This window comes from Phyllobates terribilis, unplaced genomic scaffold (genome assembly GCF_046119375.1).
Source record: "Phyllobates terribilis strain yellow unplaced genomic scaffold, ASM4611937v1 Scaffold_3__8_contigs__length_932513732, whole genome shotgun sequence".
Classification (NCBI taxonomy): Eukaryota; Metazoa; Chordata; class Amphibia; order Anura; family Dendrobatidae; genus Phyllobates; species Phyllobates terribilis.
The window spans coordinates 886,422,747-886,447,436 of record NW_027362763.1 but is presented as its reverse complement, the minus strand read 5'-3'; the positions used below and the strand labels follow the sequence as shown (position 1 = coordinate 886,447,436).

Below are 24,690 nucleotides of genomic sequence, written 5' to 3'. Positions count from 1 at the left end.
AGCGCTGCAAGGCTGCAGACCCTGGGCAGTCCTCCCAGCCAGGGGCCCACAGCATCACCCCACTCCGATCGCCACCCTCCTGGAGCAATGACCCTGCCTCCTGGACCCCGCTCCATTGCAGCCACCTCATCCCCCCCCGGGTAAACTACATTCGGATTATAAGAGATTGATCATATAAAAGGAAGTGCGCACAGCACTAAATAAAAGTTTATTTTTATTCATTCAAATAACAATAAAAACAATACAAAATGGTGGGTGGGTAAATTATGGCAATAAGCAAAAAAGGTGGCACCAAAGTACAGCTAGGATTACCGTAGCTAAATATAACAAGCAGGTCATTTGTATGGAGACTGAAGTAAATACAAGATAGATGTACTGTATAAACACCCCCCTCCTGCAGTACATCGCTCCTGTATATACACCCCCCTCCTGCAGTACATCTCTCCTGTATATACACCCCCCTCCTGCAGTACATCTCTCCTGTATATACACCCCCCTCCTGCACTACATAGCTCCTGTATATACACCCCTCCTGCACTACATCGCTCCTGTATATACACCCCCCTCCTGCACTACATCGCTCCTGTATATACACCCCCCTCCTGCACTACATCGCTCCTGTATATACACGCCCCTCCTGCACTACATCTCTCCAGTACATACACCCCCCTCCTGCAGTACATCTCTCCTGTATATACACCCCTCCTGCACTACATCTCTCCTGTATATACACCCCCCTCCTGCACTACATCGCTCCTGTATATACACCCCCCTCCTGCACTACATCGCTCCTGTATATACACCCCCCTCCTGCACTACATCGCTCCTGTATATACACCCCCCTCCTGCACTACATCGCTCCTGTATATACACCCCCCTCCTGCACTACATCGCTCCTGTATATACACCCCCCTCCTGCACTACATCGCTCCTGTATATACACCCCCCTCCTGCACTACATCGCTCCTGTATATACACCCCTCCTGCACTACATCGCTCCTGTATATACACCCCCCTCCTGCACTACATCTCTCCTGTATATACACCCCCCTCCTGCACTACATCTCTCCTGTATATACACCCCCCTCCTGCACTACATCTCTCCTGTATATACACCCCCCTCCTGCACTACATCTCTCCTGTATATACACCCCCCTCCTGCACTACATCTCTCCTGTATATACACCCCCCTCCTGCAGTACATCTCTCCTGTATAAACACCCCCCTCCTGCAGTACATCTCTCCTGTATATACACCCCCCTCCTGCACTACATAGCTCCTGTATATACACCCCTCCTGCACTACATCGCTCCTGTATATACACCCCCCTCCTGCACTACATCGCTCCTGTATATACACCCCCCTCCTGCACTACATCTCTCCTGTATATACACCCCCCTCCTGCACTACATCTCTCCTGTATATACACCCCCCTCCTGCACTACATCTCTCCTGTATATACACCCCCCTCCTGCACTACATCTCTCCTGTATATACACCCCCCTCCTGCACTACATCTCTCCTGTATATACACCCCCCTCCTGCACTACATCTCTCCTGTATATACACCCCCCTCCTGCACTACATCTCTCCTGTATATACACCCCCCTCCTGCACTACATCTCTCCTGTATATACACCCCCCTCCTGCACTACATCTCTCCTGTATATACACCCCCCTCCTGCACTACATCTCTCCTGTATATACACCCCCCTCCTGCACTACATCTCTCCTGTATATACACCGCCCTCCTGCACTACATCTCTCCTGTATATACACCCCCCTCCTGCAGTACATCTCTCCTGTATATACACCCCCCTCCTGCACTACATCTCTCCTATATATACACCCCCCTCCTGCAGTACATCTCTCCTGTATATACACCCCCCTCCTGCAGTACATCTCTCCTGTAGATACACCCCCCTCCTGCAGTACATCTCTCCTGTAGATACACCCCCCTCCTGCAGTACATCTCTCCTGTAGATACACCCCCCTCCTGCAGTACATCTCTCCTGTATATACACCCCCCTCCTGCACTACATCTCTCCAGTATATACACCCCCCTCCTGCACTACATCTCTCCTGTATATACACCCCCCTCCTGCAGTACATCTCTCCTGTATATACACCCCCCTCCTGCAGTACATCTCTCCTGTATATACACCCCCCTCCTGCAGTACATCTCTCCTGTATATACACCCCCCTCCTGCAGTACATCTCTCCTGTATATACACCCCCCTCCTGCAGTACATCTCTCCTGTATATACACCCCCCTCCTGCAGTACATCTCTCCTGTATATACACTCCCCTCCTGCACTACATCTCTCCTGTATATACACCCTCCTCCTGCACTACATCTCTCCTGTATATACACCCTCCTCCTGCACTACATCTCTCCTGTATATACACCCTCCTCCTGCACTACATCTCTCCTGTATATACACCCCCCTCCTGCAGTACATCTCTCCTGTATATACACCCCCCTCCTGCACTACATCTCTCCTGTATATACACCCCCCTCCTGCACTACATCTCTCCTGTATATACACCCCCCTCCTGCACTACATCTCTCCTGTATATACACCCTCCTCCTGCACTACATCTCTCCTGTATATACACCCCCCTCCTGCACTACATCTCTCCAGTATATACACCCCCCTCCTGCACTACATCTCTCCTGTATATACACCCCCCTCCTGCACTACATCTCTCCTGTATATACACCCCCCTCCTGCACTACATCTCTCCTGTATATACACCCCCCTCCTGCACTACATCTCTCCTGTATATACACCCCCCTCCTGCACTACATCTCTCCTGTATATACACCCCCCTCCTGCACTACATCTCTCCTGTATATACACCCCCCTCCTGCACTACATCTCTCCTGTATATACACCCCCCTCCTGCACTACATCTCTCCTGTATATACACCCCCCTCCTGCACTACATCTCTCCTGTATATACACCCCCCTCCTGCAGTACATCGCTCCTGTATATACACCCCCCTCCTGCACTACATCTCTCCTGTATATACACCCCCCCTCCTGCAGTACATCTCTCCTGTATATACACTCCCCCTCCTGCACTACATCTCTCCAGTATATACACCCCCCCTCCTGCAGTACATCTCTCCTGTATATACACTCCCCCTCCTGCACTACATCTCTCCAGTATATACACCCCCCCTCCTGCAGTACATCTCTCCTGTATATACACTCCCCCTCCTGCAGTACATCTCTCCTGTATATACACCCCTCTCCTGCAGTACATCTCTCCTGTACATACACCCCCCTCCTGCACTACATCTCTCCTGTATATACACTCCCCTCCTGCACTACATCTCTCCTGTATATACACTCTCATCCTGCACTACATCTCTCCTGTATATACAGTCCCCTCCTGCACTACATCTCTCCTGTATATACACTCTCCTCCTGCAGTACATCTCTCCTGTATATACAGTCCCCCTCCTGCACTACATCTCTCCTGTATATACAGTCCCCCTCCTGCAGTACATCTCTCCTGTATATACACCCCCCTCCTGCACTACATCTCTCCAGTATATACACCCCCCCTCCTGCAGTACATCTCTCCTGTATATACACCCCCCTCCTGCACTACATCTCTCCAGTATATACACCCCCCCTCCTGCAGTACATCTCTCCTGTATATACACCCCCCTCCTGCAGTACATCTCTCCTGTATATACACCCCCCTCCTGCAGTACATCTCTCCTGTATATACACCCCCCTCCTGCAGTACATCTCTCCTGTATATACACCCCCCTCCTGCAGTACATCTCTCCTGTATATACACTCCCCCTCCTGCAGTACATCTCTCCTGTATATACACCCCTCTCCTGCAGTACATCTCTCCTGTACATACACCCCCCTCCAGCACTACATCTCTCCTGTATATACACCCCCCTCCTGCACTACATCTCTCCTGTATATACACCCCCCTCCTGCACTACATCTCTCCTGTATATACACCCCCGTCCTGCACTACATCTCTCCTGTATATACACGCCCCTCCTGCACTACATCTCTCCTGTATATACACCCCCCTCCTGCAGTACATCGCTCCTGTATATACACCCCCCTGCTGCACTACATCTCTCCTGTATATACACCCCCCTCCTGCACTACATCTCTCCTGTATATACACCCCCCTCCTGCACTACATCTCTCCTGTATATACACCCCCCTCCTGCAGTACATCGCTCCTGTATATACACCCCCCTCCTGCACTACATCTCTCCTGTATATACACCCCCCCTCCTGCAGTACATCTCTCCTGTATATACACTCCCCCTCCTGCACTACATCTCTCCAGTATATACACCCCCCCTCCTGCAGTACATCTCTCCTGTATATACACTCCCCCTCCTGCACTACATCTCTCCAGTATATACACCCCCCCTCCTGCAGTACATCTCTCCTGTATATACACTCCCCCTCCTGCAGTACATCTCTCCTGTATATACACCCCTCTCCTGCAGTACATCTCTCCTGTACATACACCCCCCTCCTGCACTACATCTCTCCTGTATATACACTCCCCTCCTGCACTACATCTCTCCTGTATATACACTCTCATCCTGCACTACATCTCTCCTGTATATACAGTCCCCTCCTGCACTACATCTCTCCTGTATATACACTCTCCTCCTGCAGTACATCTCTCCTGTATATACAGTCCCCCTCCTGCACTACATCTCTCCTGTATATACAGTCCCCCTCCTGCAGTACATCTCTCCTGTATATACACCCCCCTCCTGCACTACATCTCTCCAGTATATACACCCCCCCTCCTGCAGTACATCTCTCCTGTATATACACCCCCCTCCTGCACTACATCTCTCCAGTATATACACCCCCCCTCCTGCAGTACATCTCTCCTGTATATACACCCCCCTCCTGCAGTACATCTCTCCTGTATATACACCCCCCTCCTGCAGTACATCTCTCCTGTATATACACTCCCCCTCCTGCAGTACATCTCTCCTGTATATACACCCCTCTCCTGCAGTACATCTCTCCTGTACATACACCCCCCTCCAGCACTACATCTCTCCTGTATATACACCCCCCTCCTGCACTACATCTCTCCTGTATATACACCCCCCTCCTGCACTACATCTCTCCTGTATATACACCCCCGTCCTGCACTACATCTCTCCTGTATATACACGCCCCTCCTGCACTACATCTCTCCTGTATATACACCCCCCTCCTGCAGTACATCGCTCCTGTATATACACCCCCCTCCTGCACTACATCTCTCCTGTATATACACCCCCCTCCTGCACTACATCTCTCCTGTATATACACCCCCCTCCTGCACTACATCGCTCCTGTATATACACCCCCCTCCTGCACTACATCGCTCCTGTATATACACCCCCCTCCTGCAGTACATCGCTCCTGTATATACACCCCCCTCCTGCACTACATCTCTCCTGTATATACACCCCCCTCCTGCACTACATCTCTCCTGTATATACACCCCCCCTCCTGCACTACATCTCTCCTGTATATACACCCCCCCTCCTGCACTACATCTCTCCTGTATATACACCCCCCTCCTGCACTACATCTCTCCTGTATATACACCCCCCTCCTGCAGTACGTCTCTCCTGTATATACACCTCCCTCCTGCAGTACATCTCTCCTGTATATACAGTCCCCCTCCTGCACTACATCTCTCCTGTATATACACCCCCCTCCTGCACTACATCTCTCCTGTATATACACCCCCCTCCTGCAGTACGTCTCTCCTGTATATACACCCCCCTCCTGCAGTACGTCTCTCCTGTATATACACCCCCCTCCTGCAGTACATGTCTCCTGTATATACACCCCCCTCCTGCACTACATCTCTCCTGTATATACACCCCCCCTCCTGCACTACATCTCTCCTGTATATACACCCCCCCTCCTGCACTACATCTCTCCTGTATATACACTCCCCCTCCTGCAGTACATCTCTCCTGTATATACACCCCTCTCCTGCAGTACATCTCTCCTGTACATACACCCCCCTCCTGCAGTACATCTCTCCTGTATATACACCCCTCCTGCACTACATCTCTCCTGCATATACACTCCCCTCCTGCACTACATCTCTCCTGTATATACACTCTCCTCCTGCACTACATCTCTCCTGTATATACAGTCCCCTCCTGCACTACATCTCTCGTGTATATACACTCTCCTCCTGCAGTACATCTCTCCTGTATATACAGTCCCCTCCTGCACTACATCTCTCCTGTATATACACCCCCCTGCGGCACTACATCTCTCCTGTATATACATCTCCCTCCTGCAGTACATCTCTCCTGTATATACACCCCCCTCCTGCACTACATCTCTCCTGTATAGACACCTCCCTCCTGCACTACATCTCTCCTGTATATACACCCCACTCCTGCAGTACATCTCTCCTGTATATACACCCCCCTGCGGCACTACATCTCTCCTGTATATACACCCCCCTGCGGCACTACATCTCTCCTGTATATACATCTCCCTCCTGCAGTACATCTCTCCTGTATATACACCCCCCTCCTGCACTACATCTCTCCTGTATAGACACCTCCCTCCTGCACTACATCTCTCCTGTATATACACCCCACTCCTGCAGTACATCTCTCCTGTATATACACCCCCCTCCTGCAGTACATCTCCCCTGTATATACACCCCCCTCCTGCACTACATCTCTCCTGTGTATACACCCCCCTCCTGCACTACATCTCTCCTGTGTATACACCCCCCTCCTGCACTACATGTCTCCTGTATATACACCCCACTCCTGCAGTACATCTCTCCTGTATATACACCCCCCTCCTGCACTACATCTCTCCTGTATATACACCCCCTCCTGCACTACATCTCTCCAGTACATACACCCCCCTCCTGCACTACATCTCTCCAGTACATACACCCCCCTCCTGCACTACATGTCTCCTGTATATACACCCCCTCCTGCACTACATCTCTCCTGTATATACACCCCCCTCCTGCACTACATCTCTCCTGTGTATACACCCCCCTCCTGCACTACATCTCTCCTGTATATACACCCCCCTCCTGCAGTACATCTCTCCTGTATATACACCCCCCTCCTGCACTACATCTCTCCAGTATATACACCCCCTCCTGCACTACATCTCTCCAGTACATACACCCCCCTCCTGCACTACATGTCTCCTGTATATACACCCCCCCTCCTGCACTACATCTCTCCTGTATATACACCCCCCTCCTGCACTACATCTCTCCTGTGTATACACCCCCCTCCTGCACTACATCTCTCCTGTATATACACCCCACTCCTGCAGTACATCTCTCCTGTATATACACCCCCCTCCTGCACTACATCTCTCCTGTATATACACCCCCTCCTGCACTACATCTCTCCAGTATATACACCCCCCTCCTGCACTACATGTCTCCTGTATATACACCCCCTCCTGCACTACATCTCTCCTGTATATACACCCCCCTCCTGCACTACATCTCTCCTGTGTATACACCCCCCTCCTGCAGTACATCTCTCCTGTATATACACCCCCCTCCTGCAGTACATCTCTCCTGTATATACACCCCCCTCCTGCACTACATCTCTCCTGTATATACACCCCCCTCCTGCACTACATCTCTCCTGTATATACACCCCCCTCCTGCACTACATCTCTCCTGTATATACACCCCCCTCCTGCACTACATCTCTCCTGTGTATACACCCCCCTCCTGCACTACATGTCTCCTGTATATACACCCCCCTCCTGCACTACATCTCTCCTGTGTATACACCCCCCTCCTGCACTACATCTCTCCAGTACATACACCCCCCTCCTGCACTACATGTCTCCTGTGTATACACCCCCCTCCTGCACTACATCGCTCCTGTATATACACCCCCCTCCTGCACTACATGTCTCCTGTATATACACCCCCCTCCTGCAGTACATCTCTCCTGTATATACACCCCCCTTCTGCAGTACATCTCTCCTGTATATACACCCACCTCCTGAACTACATCTCTCCTGTATATACACCCCCCTCCTGCACTACATCTCTCCTGTATATACACCCCTCCTGCACTACATCTCTCCTGTATATACACCCCTCCTGCACTACATCTCTCCTGTATATACACCCCCCTCCTGCACTACATTTCTCCTGTATATACACCCCCTTCCTGCAGTACATCGCTCCTGTATATACACCCCCCTCCTGCACTACATCTCTCCTGTATATACACCCCCTTCCTGCAGTACATCTCTCCTGTATATACACCCCCCTCCTGCACTACATCTCTCCTGTATATACACCCCCTTCCTGCAGTACATCTCTCCTGTATATACACCCCCCTCCTGCACTACATCTCTCCTGTATATACACCCCCCCCCCTGCACTACATCTCTCCTGTATATACACCCCCCTCCTGCACTACATCTCTCCTGTATATACACCCCCTTCCTGCAGTACATCTCTCCTGTACATACACCCCTCCTGCACTACATCTCTCCTGTATATACACCCCCCTCCGGCACTACATCTCTCCTGTATATACACCCCCTTCCGGCACTACATCTCTCCTGTATATACACCCCCCTCCGGCACTACATCTCTCCTGTATATACACCCCCCTCCGGCACTACATCTCTCCTGTATATACACCTCCTTCCTGCACTACATCTCTCCTGTATATACACCCCCCTCCTGCACTACATCTCTCCTGTATATACACCTCACTCCGGCACTACATCTCTCCTGTATATACACCCCCCTCCGGCACTACATCTCTCCTGTATATACACCCCCCTCCGGCACTACATCTCTCCTGTATATACAGTCCCCCTCCTGCACTACATCTCTCCTGTATATACAGTCCCCCTCCTGCACTACATCTCTCCTGTATATACAGTCCCCCTCCTGCACTACATCTCTCCTGTATATACAGTCCCCCTCCTGCACTACATCTCTCCTGTATATACAGTCCCCCTCCTGCACTACATCTCTCCTGTATATACAGTCCCCCTCCTGCACTACATCTCTCCTGCATATACACCCCCCTCCAGCAGTACATCTCTCCTGTATATACACCCCTCCTGCAGTACATCTCTCCTGTATATACACACACGTGCTCAACACGTGCTCAAAATTGTTGGTACCCCTCGTTTAATGGAAGAAAAACCCACAATGGTCACAGAAATAACTTGAATCTGACAAAAGTAATAAATTAAAAATCTATGAAAATGAACAAATGAAAGTCAGACATTGCTTTTCTGCTTCCACAGAATTTAAAAAAAAATAAAACTCATGAAATAGGCCTGGACAGAAATGATGGTTCTTCTTAACTTAATATTTTGTTGAACAACCTTTTGATGCAATCATTGCAATCAAACGATTCCTGTAACTGTCAATGAGACTTCTGCACCTCTCGACAGGTATTTTGGCCGACTCCTCATGAGCAAACTGCTCCAGTTGTCTCGTGTTTGAAGGTTTCCTTTTCCAGACGGCATGTTTCAGCTCTTTCCAAAGATGCTCAATAGGATTTAGGTCAGGGCTCATAGAAGGCCACTTCAGAATAGTCCAATGTTTTCCTCTTTGCCATTCTTGGGTGTATTTAGCTGTGTGTTTTGGGTCGTTATCCATGACCTGCGACTGAGACCAAGCTTTCTGACACTGGGCAGCACATTTCTCTCTAGAATCCCTTGATAGTCTTGAGATTTCATTGTACCCTGCACAGATTCAATACACCCTGTGCCAGATGCAGCAAAGCAGCCCCAGAACAGAACAGAGCCTCCTCTATGTTTCACAGTAGCGACAAGTGTTCTTTTCTTGATATGCTTCATTTTTCCGTCTGTGAACATAGAACTTATGTGCCTTGCCAAAAACTTCCATTTTTGTCTCATCTGTCCATAGGACTTTCTCCCAGAAGCTTTGTGGCTTGTCAACATGTAGTTTGGCAAATTCCAGTCTGGCTTTTTTAGGATTTTTTTTCAACAATGGTGTTCTCCTTGGTTGTCTCCCATGAAGTCCACTTTGGATCAAACAACGATGGATGGTGCGATCTGACACTGATGTTCCTTGAGCTTGAAGTTCACCTTTAATGTCTTAAAGGGCTCTTTTGTTACCATTCGTATTATCCGTCTCTTGGATTTGTCATCAAATTTCCTACTGCGGCCACGCCTAGGGAGGTTGGCTACAGTCCCATGGATCTTAAATTTCTAAATAATATGTGGAACTGTAGTCACAGGAACATCAAGCTGCTTGGAGATGGTCTTATAACCTTTACCTTTAACATGCTTGTTTATAATTTACTTTCTTAGCTCCTGAGACAACTCTTTCCTTTGCTTCCTCTGGTCCATGTTGATGTGGTACACACCATGTCGCCAAACAGCGCAGTGAGTATATATATATAGGCCCACTGACTACAAGATTGTAGACACCTGTGATGCTAATTAGTGGACACAACTTGATTTAACATGTCCCTTTTGTCACATTATTTTCAGGGGTACCATCATTTCTGTCCAGGCCTATTTCATGAGATTAATTTTTTTAAAATTTCTGTGGAAGCAGGGCTGAAAAGCAATGTCTGACTTTCATTTGTTCATTTTCATACACTTCTAATTTATTATTACTTTTGTCAGATTCAAGTTATTTCAGTGACCATTGTTGGTTTTTCTTTCATTAAACGAGGGGTACCAACAATTTTGACCACGTGTATACACTCCCCCCTCGTGCAGTACATCTCTCCAGTGTATACACTCCCCCCTCGTGCAGTACATCTCTCCAGTGTATACACTCCCCCGTCCTGCAGTACATCTCTCCTGTGTATACACGTCCCCCTCCTGCAGTACATCTCACCTGTATATACAGTCCCCCTCCTGCAGTACATCTCTCCTGTATATACAGTCCCCCTCCTGCAGTACATCTCTCCTGTATATACACCCCCCCCCCCTGCACTACATCTCTCCTGTATATACAATCCTCCGGCAGTACATCTCTCCTGTGTATACACCCCCCCTCCTGCAGTACGTCTCTCCTATATATGCAGTCCCCCTCCTGCAGTACGTCTCTCTTGTATATACAATCCTCCTGCAGTACATCTCTCCTGTGCATACACTCCCCCCTGCAGTACATCTCTCCTGTATATACACCTCCCTCCTGCAGTACATCTCTCCAGTGTATACACCCCCCCTCCTGCAGTACATCTCTCCAGTGTATACACCCCCCCCTGCAGTACATCTCTCCTGTATATACACTCCCCCCTCCTGCAGTACATCTCTCCTGTATATACACTCCCCCCTCCTGCAGTACATCTCTCCTGTGTATACACTCCCCCTCCTGCAGTACATCTCTCCTGTGTATACACTCCCCCTCCTGCAGTACATCTCTCCAGTGTATACACCCCCCCCCCTCCTGCAGTACATCTCTCCTGTATATACACTCCCCCCTCCTGCAGTACATCTCTCCAGTGTATACACCCCCCCCCTCCTGCAGTACATCTCTCCAGTGTATACACCCCCCCCTGCAGTACATCTCTCCTGTATATACACTCCCCCCTCCTGCAGTACATCTCTCCTGTATATACACTCCCCCCTCCTGCAGTACATCTCTCCTGTATATACACTCCCCCCTCCTGCAGTACATCTCTCCTGTATATACACTCCCCCCTCCTGCAGTACATCTCTCCTGTATATACACTCCCCCCTCCTGCAGTACATCTCTCCAGTGTATACACCCCCCCCTCCTGCAGTACATCTCTCCAGTGTATACACCCCCCCCCTCCTGCAGTACATCTCTCCAGTGTATACACCCCCCCCCTCCTGCAGTACATCTCTCCTGTATATACACTCCCCCCTCCTGCAGTACATCTCTCCAGTGTATACACCCCCCCCTCCTGCAGTACATCTCTCCAGTGCATACACCCCCCCCCTCCTGCAGTACATCTCTCCTGTATATACACTCCCCCCTCCTGCAGTACATCTCTCCTGTATATACACTGCCCCCTCCTGCAGTACATCTCTCCTGTATATACACCCCCCCTGCAGTACATCTCTCCTGTATATACACCCCCCCCCTGCAGTACATCTCTCCTGTATATACACCCCCCCTGCAGTACATCTCTCCTGTATATACACCCCCCCCTGCAGTACATCTCTCCTGTATATACACCCCCCCCCCTGCAGTACATCTCTCCTGTATATACACCCCCCCCCCTGCAGTACATCTCTCCTGTATATACACTCCCCCCTCCTGCAGTACATCTCTCCTGTATATACACCCCCCCCTGCAGTACATCTCTCCTGTATATACACCCCCCTCCTGCAGTACATCTCTCCTGTATATACACTCCCCCCTCCTGCAGTACATCTCTCCAGTGTATACACCCCCTCTCCTGCAGTACATCTCTCCAGTGTATACACCCCCCTCCTGCAGTACATCTCTCCTGTATATACACCCCCCTCCTGCAGTACATCTCTCCTGTATATACACTCCCCCCTCCTGCAGTACATCTCTCCTGTATATACACTCCCCCCTCCTGCAGTACATCTCTCCAGTGTATACACCCCCTCTCCTGCAGTACATCTCTCCAGTGTATACACCCCCCTCCTGCAGTACATCTCTCCTGTATATACACTCCCCCCTCCTGCAGTACATCTCTCCTGTATATACACCCCCCCCCTGCAGTACATCTCTCCTGTATATACACCCCCCCCTGCAGTACATCTCTCCTGTATATACACCCCCCCCCCTGCAGTACATCTCTCCTGTATATACACTCCCCCCTCCTGCAGTACATCTCTCCTGTATGCTGGTAAGCTGAGGGTAGTGCGGTACTGCAGGCTGAGGCTTGTGTGTGCCCTCAGATCTCCAGCCTACATACATGTGAACTGCAGCTTTGTATAAGCTCGGCCGTGTAACCCATGAGGCTCCGCTCCTACCACAACTCACAGGAGGAACTCCAGTCTGCAGCCTGTACAGCCGCCTGATAACGGGACAGCAGACAGATAACGTTCCTCCGTTTCCGTAATTTCATTATGGCCTTAAAGCACAATAACAAATCAAGTCACATGGCTGGTCACATGATACGACCTCGGCTACACAACCAACCTATCAAGACACTTGTTTCACAAGCCAGTAAGAGCCGCTCTGCTTGTGCTTGCTGTACATGCGGAGTTCTGATTGGATAGGACTGTAGGGGCGGGGCTGCTCTGTGGGAAGTGTATGGCTGCGTGTTATTGTTATGACTGCTTCCGGCACACAGTGATTCGCACAGCAGACATGGAGGAGCGGTGCGGCGGCGGCGGCTGAGCGGAGCACAATGGCGGAGCGTGCGCGGTACTGGGGAGCGGAGCTGTAGGGAAGAAAACACGGTACGTTATCCGTGTGTGTGACGTGTGCTGTCCTGTACACAGGCTCCCCTGCTCTACATGCGGAATGCTGGCTGCAGGCAGTTTAGTGTTTTTGCTTTGTTTTCTCCTCTTCTTCTCAGAGTCGTAACTTTTTTATTTTTCTGTCAATATGGCTGTGTAAGGGATTGTTTTTTGTGGGACAAGTTTTATTTTTGAGCGACACCATTGATTTTACCATATCGTGTTCTGGAAAACGGGGAAAAAAAAAAAATTCAATTGCAAAAAAAGTGCAATACCACAATTTATCATGTTCACTAAATGCTAAAACTGACCTGCCATTATGATTCTCCAGGTCATTACGAGTTCGTAGATACCAAACATGTATAGGGTTTTATTTAAGTGGTGAAATAAATCCAAAACTTGTTTTTAGAAAAAAAAAAAGGCACCACTTTCCGAAATCCGCAGCGTCTCAATTTTTCGGGATCTGGGGCCGGATGAGAGCTTGTTTTTTCACGTTGAGCTGACATTTTTATTAATACCATTTTGGGGTAGACATGATGTTTTGATCGCCCATTATTGCATTTTATTGCAAGGTTGCAGTAATAAAAAAACATAATTCTGGCATTTTTGATTTTTTTTTTTTTTTCTTTCTCGTTAACGCCATTTACTGATTGGAGTAATTGTTTTTATTTATTGATCGGGCGATTCTGAATGCGGCGATACCAAATATGTGTATTTTTGATTTTTTTTTTTTATTGTTTTAGTTTGAATGTGGCGAAAGGCGGGTGATTTGAACTTTCATATATTTTAATTTTTTAAAAACATTTTTTTTCACACTTGGTTCAATAGTCTCCATAGGATTCTAGAAGCTGCGATTTTCCAATCGCCTGTGTTACACATAGAGCTTCAGCCCTTCTATGTGTGACAAAAGTGCTCAACTGCTATGAACGCCGACCCCTGAGCAGCGCTCATAGCAGATTGGCTATGACAACAACAGGGGTCTTCTGCAGACCCCCGGTTGTCATGCAAACCCATTGGCGACCCGTGATCATGTGACCGGCGCACCGATGGGTGGGTCTTATGATGCGCTTCCTGCACAGCAACATTAAATGACGTTGTCGGAGTTTGACAGCGGCATGTAACATGTTAACAGTCGCAGGTGGATCGCGATTCCACCCGCTGCTTTTAGGGGCACATGACAGCTGATCAGATCAGCTGGAAAAGATGCGGGCTCAGCGTGTCTATTGGGTTTTGTTTTCATTTTCTTATAATTTAATATATTATTATTTAAAACTGATGTGTCATCCTGATTCTCTAGGTCAAATCTTTTGCAGTAATGCTAAACTTATGTACGTTTATTGTTTTAATGGTTTAGAAAATTAGGAACTTTGTAAATAATATGAAATAATTGGCTTTAATTGGAAGCACCACCAGGAGCTACTCCACCTGTCACCAGAAATGTTATCTGCCTGCACGGTCAGTGGTGATCTGCAGGTAAGTAGCATTTAAATCATGTCTGTCATGTAACTGTAAGGGTGACTGCAGGGAGAAAATGAAGTTCTGTTCCCCCTGCCACCGTTCTCATTGATTGCAGCGTGTGTGTACAGAGCAGGCTGTCAGTGTGGGGGGCATTATCATATCTGTGACTGTTGTAGCCCACACCGCCCCAATCACTGCTAGCGAGCGGCTGCTGGTAAAATATAATCCCATTTTCTCCCTGTAGCAGCAGTTCCTGTTACACTGCTAGGCATAATTTAAAGAAGTTATTTAGAACTTTATTTTTTTTTTATAGGGTCAAAAACTTACAGGAAGGTAGTTGCTACCTCCCTGCCTGTGCTGCTCTGCAACAGTCTGATCCGCCTGAGAGGTCACGGATCGCTCCTGCCAGTAATTCTTCTGCTTCCTGTGACGTCACCTTGACAGAGCGGCTTTTTCTCTTCCGCTCTGCTCTGCCAGTGGGTTGTCGCTGCCAGTGTCATGCTTGTTGACTGCCGGCTCGCCTCTGCCTAACTGCGTGGAGCCGGCTTTCAATCTGCATGACGTCGGCAGTGACGCCTTATCGACGTAGCAGACCAGAAGAGAAAGTACTGATCTATTGATGTGAAGTCAAAGCAAGCAGGAGAGATGGTCGCTGGGCAGAACAGATATGTAGTTAGCAACTACCTCCCAGTAAGTTATTTGCCCCATTGGAAAAATACCCCAAGGCCCCAGATAACCATTCTAAACGCCATTACCTGCAGATAAAAAGCATTTTCTAAAGGCGACAGGTTCCCTATAAATGCAGCTGTCAGATTTACACAACAGTAAATAAGTGGCTAACCAGCAGAGATCGGAGCTAGCTCTGATAACTACGGTTATATGTTGGTGCTGGCAGTATAACCAGCCTTGTGTTGACCTCCATACACTCCTCACAGAGAATGAACGGCCATCTGCTATAATGCAACTCCAGCTGAATTACATGATGATTCTTTCCTATAGATTACATTAGCCATTCCATACTATCCATCTATTCTACAGGTAAATGATGTGCTCTCTCATTTTCTAAGAAATGTTCCAATTTCACTTTCTAGGATCAAGAGTTCTTCCAAGATGGCAGGTCGCCGGAAACGTGCGGCTCCAGTCAAACTGGATGATGGAGCAAAGAAGCTGTTAAACTGGAACATGCATGAAGACAGAAGGAATGAAGTAACGCTGGACGAGGATGGTGCATCGGCTGAGCCGAGTACATCACTTTCCCTAATAAATGACAGTCATGAAAGGTTCTTATCCTTAGATGAGTCTGAAGGTCCAAGTACAAAGCCACAAAGAGAAGACAGTAATGACTCCAGAGACATCTTGGCTCCATTATCTGTAGATCTTAGTTTATTAATCTTGCCCTTTCCTGATTATGACAGCTGGAGAGCTTTGCTTGGTGAATTCAATCTTCATGTTTCATCCGGGAAAAGTCTTAGTTCAGACTTTCATGAGTGCAGTCTAACATTGACTAGTACCTCTTCCTCCAGACATGCCCAGCTTTTGCTTTGTGTGCAGGAATCAATTGTAGATGTTGACGGGTCTATACAAGAATCTGGCTATATGTGCACAAAAGAGGTTTTTGTGGAAACTTCACTTGGTGGACAAATGATGGAAGACTTAATGTGGCTGCAGAAGAAGAAGCTTATTGCACTTTATCAAAGGACAACCCATAATATTGAGCTTAAGGTAATTCATTATGAGGTTGGCTCTAATTGTTTCAATCTCTGATCAGTCACATTCTTGTTTCCCCAGAAATACAACAGACCTTCAGCTTTCTCCTTTGCTTTGTGTGGATGGGTTCTGAATGGGCAGAATAGAGCTAAGGTGCATTTACAGTGGCTGATTATCATGAGCAAGTGTTCCTATAAATGCTTGTTTCCTGATAATCAGGCTGCTGAACAGCATTTTACTCGTTTGTCAGGTGAAATAATTTATAGGCTTGCTTAAAAATCATCATTTTCAATAGCATGTCCTTCTTTGTAAACAGGACCTGTGCTGCCGAGAACAATAGCAGCTTATGCGCTGAGAACGATATAAGGCTATGTGCACAAGAAGCTATTTTTAATGCGTTTTTGCAGCGTATTTTCGCTGCGAAAATGGCGAAAAAAAAACGCATTAAAATCGCTTGTAAAAGATCTGCCACTTACTGCAATGCAAATCTTCATGTGCTGTGCACATCATGCGGACATTTCCGCTGCGAATTCACATTGCAGTAAAACCCGCAGCAAGACCAATTCTAGTGCGATTTTGCAGCGAAATCGCCACCATTGACTTGCATTGGATCGCATAAGATCCGCATGACTACATGTAGTCATTCGGATCTTATGCGATTAATGCGCGGATGGTACTCGGGTCTGGAGAAGAGTAGACTCTCCTCCAGACCCAGGTACCATAATACCTGTAAGTAAAAAAATAATTAAAATAAAAAATAACCTTATACTCACCTTCCGATTGCCCCCGCTCTACTCCCGGCGTCGCTGCTGGCTCCGTGGCGGGTACCGGTAATGTAAAAGGACCTTCCATGACGTCAGCGGTCATGTGACAGGTCACGTGACCGCTGACGTTGGCTGTCGCGTGACCTGTCACATGTCCGCTGATGTCATGGAAGGTCCTTTTACATTACCAGTACCCGCCACGGAGCCAGCAGCGACGGCGGGAGCAGACCGACGCCGCCGGAAAGGTGAGTATAAGGTTATTTTTTACGTTCTAATTCTTTGTTTTTTTTTATCATTATGTTGGTCACACACAATATAAATCCATGCAACCGGCAAGGATTTATATTGTGTGACCAACTTTCAAGCACTTTTTTCTAAGTGATGCTAAAATCGCTTGGAATAGCGAAATCACATGCTAAAAACGCTTGACAAACGCTTGTCCCTGGCAGAAAAAAACGCATGTAAAATCCGCATGAGTATTTTCTGCCAGGGAGATGCAGAAACGCTCAGGAAAAATCCTTAGCGCTTCTGCATCGTGGGCACATAGCCTAAAGCCCCCGTCTCATATAGCGATATCGCTGCTGAGTCACGGTTTTGGTGACTCAGCAGCGATGTCACTGTGTGTGACACTTTGCAACGATCAGGCCCCTGCTGTGAGGTCGCTGATCGTTGCAAAGTGTCCTGGACCATTTTTTGGTCGTTGGCCTCCCGCTGGCCAGCACACATCGCTGTGTGTGACCAGCGGGACCAACGATCTGGCTGGTAACTATGGTAAACATCGGGTTACTAGGGGCACGCGCGCACTTAGTAACCCGTTGTTTACCATGGATACCACTCTGCTACGGTGCGCGGAGGCTCCCGCGCACCATAGCAGAGTGGTATCCATGGTAAACAGCGGGTTACTAGGGGCACATGCGCACTTAGTAACCTGATGTTTACCATAGTTACCAGCCTGCTCCTGCTTGCAGCAGGCTGGTAACGGGAGCAGGACAGGGAGCAGGACATCGTGGAACGATTCTTTCCACGATATCGCTGCTCCCCTGATCGCTGGTGAGCATGCCTGTTTGACAGCTCACCAGCGATGTATTAGCGATGCAGCAACGATCCCTGACAGGTCGTATCGTTGTCGGGATCGCTGCTGCATCGCTTAGTGTGACGGGGCCCTTATACTGATCTTTCTGTGTGTATTTGAAGAATGGTCTGCCTATCTAAAGAAGATATTAAGCAATCGCTAATTTGAGAAACAAGTAGCCAATCGGCAGTCATTTAATGAATGTCATCAGACAGTGTACACAGGCCCTTAGCCAAAGGTGTCTGGCAACAGCTTATCTCACTAAGAGCAAAAGAATTGGTTATGTGGGATTACTTTCTCCTGACATCTAAGATTAACCATACTCATAAGATGGTTGACCAGTTTTACCAAAATGGCAAATTTGGTTCCTATTCATTTTTATGGCCAGGTATGCTCAGTGAGCCACAAATAAATGGAAGATCAGAAGTTTTTAGAGCAACCCCTTCACATGGTCAAGCTGTAAACTAAAGTGATCCTGGTTTACAACTCCACATAACTGCATAAGTGCCTCATATATCTTAAGTTCTTGACTTTTTTTCTGAAAGGTGTAATCTCACACAACCATTATCAATCCACAGTATAGGTAATAATCCAGCAATGATATATATATCGCCTATCTCTGTAGAGGTTATACATTTTATTCTGTAGGATTATTCCCTCTCCCTCTTAATACAATGCTTGTGAGGAGTTAGGCTATGTTCACACATGTTGTGTTTTGCTGCATATTTTGCAGCAGATTTTTATGCAAATTTTCAGCTGCATCTAGCAGTACCAGCAAAGCAGGGCTGTGGAGTCGGTAAGCCAAACCTGCGACTCCGACTCCTCAGTTTCCCTTACCACGACTCCGACTCCCACATACATTGCTTATATTTAAGTGAAAAATTTATTGTAGTGCAATGTGAACATCAGACATTTAATCATTTTTATGATGCAATAATCAAGATATTTAGATCGAATATAATGATGGATGGAGGGCTAGATGGAGGGATGGTGTGATAGACAGATGACAGCTACAGACAGCAAATAGTACATTGCACATATCGCACATATAGTTCACACACATTGTACAGAGAGCACATAATAATCACCTACAATATTAGCATTAGTTACCTTCCTGTGACAGAGATGAGCAGTAGTACTTTCAATTTCTCCAGCTCGGGGCCCAGGAATCAGATCCTGTGCAGGGCAGGCACCCCTCCCCCTCCTCTCTCTGGTGAAGACGGCAGAAGACAGGACAGAGGAGGGGAGATTGCCCCCTGCAGTCTGGAGCCAGTGCAGGACGGGAGCACTGCAGCATACAAGTGAGTTTTGATAGGTGCGTGCCCCTGCTTCTAGGGGGGGGGGGCAGCTGCCCCTCGCTGGCTATGGCCATGATTCAAACACATCGTTTTTGCGGATCCGTTTTTTGCAGTAAAATGCAGTGACTCTGGGCATCCCAACAAAGTCAGTGGGTTTCAAGATATGACATTCAGACACATCGTTTTGTGAGAATCCGTTTTTGGGCTCAAAGACGGATCCTCACAAAGAATGAGCATGTCAGTTTGTGCGGCGTTTTTCTAATCTGCTTTTGCTATTGAAAACATTATCTATGAGCGCAAAAACCTTTCAGGTGATGCGGTTTTTTAAAAAGCTGATCTGCTTTTGCAGCTGAAAAACGGATCCTCAAAAAACGCAGCAAAAACGCTGTGTCTGAATGTAGCCTTAGATCAGGAATAGAACAGCCATTTATAGGACATTTCATAACTTTCCCAAATTCCTATGAAAAAATATTCCCCACAAACTGCATTGATCTACTGCACCCAATTTATTATATATTTTAGGAGTTGGAGTCGGTCCATTTTATACCTACTCCGACTCCACCAAAATGAGCACCGACTCCACAGCCCTGCAGCAAAGTGTAGGAGAAGCCAGAATTCTCTGTTCACACATGTTGCTTTTTGTTTGCTGCATATTTTCTGCCTTGCTTGCGTATGTGGAAAATAGAGCATGGCACTTCTCTCTGCGTTTTTGCAGCTTTTTTTCACCCATAGGAAGTAATGGGTGGTCAAAAAAAGCAGCAAAAAACTCACCAAAACCTGTTTTTTTTTTTTTTTTTTTTAACGCAGCTGTTTTCCTGCCAGAGACAAGTTAGCAGAAAATAACAATGTGTGTGAACATAGCCTTAAGGCAACGTAGCTCCCAATAAGACAATATGAAGGTCCATGTTCTTGGTGGGCTGATTTCCTCTCACACATCCATACATACATCAAGTAAAGCATTGAATGCACAGCACACCATACTGCTGAAGTGGCTTTATTCAGATATAAAAGATCACCTACTAGCATTGCATATTTTAGTTGTAGTGTTTCGGGTCTATTTTAACCTTCAGCAGCTGTGATCCCATTAGGAGTCTGACCCAGAGGGCAAAAGGAGGACCTTCCTTGGGTTTTATTGTGTGATTTTTTTTTTTTTTTTTGGGATTGGACTGGATATGAATAAAATCAGATTAAGCACAATTATGTGCTTTTCCACAATTATGTTCTTTTCTGCTTGATGGACTCCCATAGGGTTTGTTCACACAATTATTATTATAATTTTTTTTTTGTGGATTTTGAAGTGGATCTGACGCGCCCCCTGGGACGTGGGGAACTCGGTGTGCCGGGCCGGTCGTTGCTAGGGGAGATGTCACAGTGGTCCGTGACCCAGGGCGGTCAGTAAAAAAGGGATATTTACAGGGGATTTATAGTTTTTATATACAGTTCGTGACGCCACCTGTGGTATGCTGCTAAAGGGAGCCGCCGCTGCGGAGCAGGTCCTCTGGAGCTGTTGTTAATGCAGCAGAGTTGGTTTAGCTCTCCACAGGTAGAGCTTAGCTCCAGGGCAGTGTAGACGTTGCTGTTATGGGGTAGTGCAGAAGATGGCGCAGTTAATAATCAGTCCACAACTTAATGGCGGTTTCCTCTTATCTTTACTTGCGGTGGTTAGGCAGACCGGGGCACGGGTACTAGCTGGTAGTAGAGGTCCGGGCGGCCTGGAAGCACGTTAGGGGATCCGCCTAGCCATGTGGCGTTGTAGGCCTTCCCTTTGCGCTACCTCTTTGGCCCTGCTGCATATAGCTATGCTGCGGCCCTCGTTTCTGAGTAAAACGTCTTTGTGCTCACCCGTATGGCAGGCAGCACGGGCCTTCCTGGAGTGTCGCTCCCACGTGGCGGTGCTGGGCCCTATCGTGCTGCTGAGCCTCCGGGCGTCTGATGGGGCCAGGAGACCTGCAGTCTCCTGCCCTCCGGTTTCTGCTGCTGGGCCTTCGGTGCCCCACAACCTCGGACTCCGGTGTCCGGTTCTTATACGCTTCCCTCTGGGGTGAACTGCTGTGCAGCTCCACTCCCTAGGACCTTCCTCGTGGACGTCCTGACTTCAACTCCTCTCTGCTCTCCTCACACTAACTAACCCCGCCTCCAGATCCAGTTGCTAAGGGGAGGAGCTCCCCTTGCTGGTCTGGAGCCAGGAAAGTGTTGCATGCTAGCAAAACCTGATTAGGGGACCCCTACTTGCTTCCAGGCATGGCATCACCCCTTGTGAGGGACGCAATGCCACTGTGGCAACTGGACTCCTGGGGTGCCACAGATCCTTTTCCCAATCCACATTAGAGGCAACCTGTCAGGCCCCCAGTGCCCCCAGAGCCAGCAGCAGTTGCGTGTGCATATATAAACACCCTGCCTAACAGTCCCTGTATTACATTACTTTTTCTAAAGCTCTCTTTATATGTGTATTGCAAAAGTCCGTTTAGCATGTTATCACTCCCCTGTGGGCATGATTTACAAGCGTCATCGCAAGTGCTATGCTTACCTCATGCATGCAATCAGTTTCTTCCCCTTTTGGCATTGATCGTCTGAAGTCGCGTGTACACGTCCCGGCTTCATAGAGGCGCACTGCACATGATCAGGAGTGAGGAAGACTTATAATCATGTGCAGTGCGCCTCTCTGAAGCCAGCACGCGTACACCCGACTTCAGAGGATCAGTGCCAAAAGGGGAAGAAGCCGCGCGCATGCGCATGGTATGTATGGTGCAAGCGATGATACTGACGCTTGTAAGTTCTCACCCACAGGGGCGTGCGTCTGCCTCTGATAGTTGCTGTTTAACCATATAATGTCAATCTGTGAGAGTGGCATTGCAATGGCCAGCTTGCCGCTGCACTTGAGACCACGGGTATCTGATAGGTTATCATGGCAGCCAGGAGCTTGCTTAAGGCTCTCATCTTATTCTTCCTGCAAAACTTCAGGCTAAAAACATAAAAATATATTTCGTATCGTATCTACCAGGGCTGTGGAGTCGGTAAGCCAAACCTCCGACTCCTCCTCCTCAATTTCCATGACCACGACTCCGACTCCCTCATACACGGCTTATGTTTAAGTGATAAATTTACTGTAGCACAGATTAATCTCAGCTAAAAGTCTAGATCCTTAGATCAGGAATAGGACAGACATTTATAGGACATTTCATAACCAGACATTTATAGGACATTTCATAACTTTCCCAAATTCTTCTGAAAAAATATTCCTCACAAACTGCATTGAACTATTGTACCCAATTTATTATATATTTTAGGAGTCGGTCCATTTTATACAGACTCCAACTCCACAGCCCTGGTATCTACCCCAAAAATGGTATCAATAAAAACTACAGCTCAGCGTGCAAAAAGACAAGCCTTCACAGATGACCATTGGCGGAACAATTAAAAAGCTACAGATCTCAGAATACAGTGAAACATACAAATTTAGATTAACTGTATTATTTTGTGTGGCTTTTTTTTTTTAACCGCTTCCCGACCGCCCACTGTAGATAAACGTCCGCGCTGCCTGGGCTCTGTGCAGCGCGGACGTTTAAAAACGGTGGGTGGTCCCGCAGCGCTCAGGACCCCCAGGGTCTTGCAAACGCTGCGGGAGCGGTGCAGAGCGATAGCTCTGACAGGGAACATCATTGGGACCTGATTGGATCAGGTCCCAGTGATGTTAACCCTTTGCGGTCTTCTATATGCCGCGATCTATAGTGATCGCGGCATATAGAAGACAGCAGGAGGAGAGGGGGTCGTCCACTTACCTCTCCGACGGCCCCCTTATACCTTCCAGGACCTGATGTTGCTATGGCAGCTGGAGGTCACATGACCGCCTCCAGATCTGCCATATATGGTGTCCTGCCTGGCTCAGCCTGCAGCTGAAGCCAGGCCGGAGACTGACTGTGAAACAGTCAGGGAAGATCTCATGTAATGTAATACATGTCTATTACATTACATGAGATCAATGATCAGAAAAATAAAAATTAATGTCCCATACAGGGACTAAGTAAAATGTAAAAAAAAATGTTTTTAAACTGTTAAAAAAAAAATTACAAAATAAATAAATGAAATATTAAACCGATAAATCTGTATATTTATGCAAAAATAAAAAAAGTACACATATTTGGTATCACCGCGTCCGAAGCAACCCGAGCTATAAAACTGTCACACTAATTAACTCCTTCTGTTCACACCGTAATAAAAATAAATAAAAAACGGAGCAAAAAACTATGCTTTTTCCTCATATCGCCAAACAAAAAGTGGAAAAAAATGCGATCAAAAAGCAAAATGGAAATAAAAATGGAACCGCTGAAAATGTCATCTTGTTCCGCAAAAAACAAGCCGCCATACAGCTCCATCAGCCGAAAAATAAAAAAGTTATAGCGCTCAGAATAAAGCAATGCAAAAAAAAAATTTTTTCTATAAAATGGTTTTATTGTGTAAAAGCGCCAAAACATAGAAAAATATACAGTAAGTGTAGTATCGCTGTAAACGTACTGACCCGAAGAATACAGACTCAGAAATACTACCAATCCCGCGAGCCACACAGGAGCGCCAACGGGAGGTTAGGGAGGTGAATAAGTGGCTAAAGAGTTGGTGCAAGGCAGAAGGGTTTGGGTTCATGGAGAACTGGGCCGACTTCGCTGTCGGCTACAGGCTCTACCGTAGGGACGGGCTGCACCTCAATGGGGAGGGTGCAGCGGTGCTGGGGAAGAAGATGGCTAATAGGTTGGAGGAGTTTTTAAACTAGAGACGGGGGGGGGGGGAACCAAGGAAATAGGTGGGATGTGAGGCAAGCAAGGGGGAAGGGGAGAAGTGAATATAATGAGGGTGGAGAGGGGGGTGGGGATAGTACAGTTAGATCGTTAGAGAAGAATAGGATGCTAAATAACCCCAAAGTTTTATCTTGCATGCTGACCAACGCAAGAAGCCTGACCAATAAGGCGGATGAGCTGCGGGCGCTTATATCGGAGGAGAGG

The 24,690-nt window shown here is 47.7% G+C and overlaps 1 protein-coding gene across 1 annotated transcript in view; it reads left to right on the top strand.

Annotated features, from left to right (window-relative positions):
• Positions 1–13,216: 13,216 nt before the first annotated feature.
• The window catches only part of SHPRH (SNF2 histone linker PHD RING helicase), a 117,226-nt gene continuing 105,752 nt past the window's right edge, over positions 13,217–24,690 (top strand). Inside the window, exons 1-2 of the mRNA XM_073672687.1 lie at positions 13,217–13,397; positions 15,947–16,577. Coding sequence (XP_073528788.1) covers positions 15,966–16,577 — 612 coding nt within the window. The 5' untranslated portion in view covers positions 13,217–13,397; positions 15,947–15,965. The remainder of the gene's footprint in view (positions 13,398–15,946; positions 16,578–24,690) is intronic.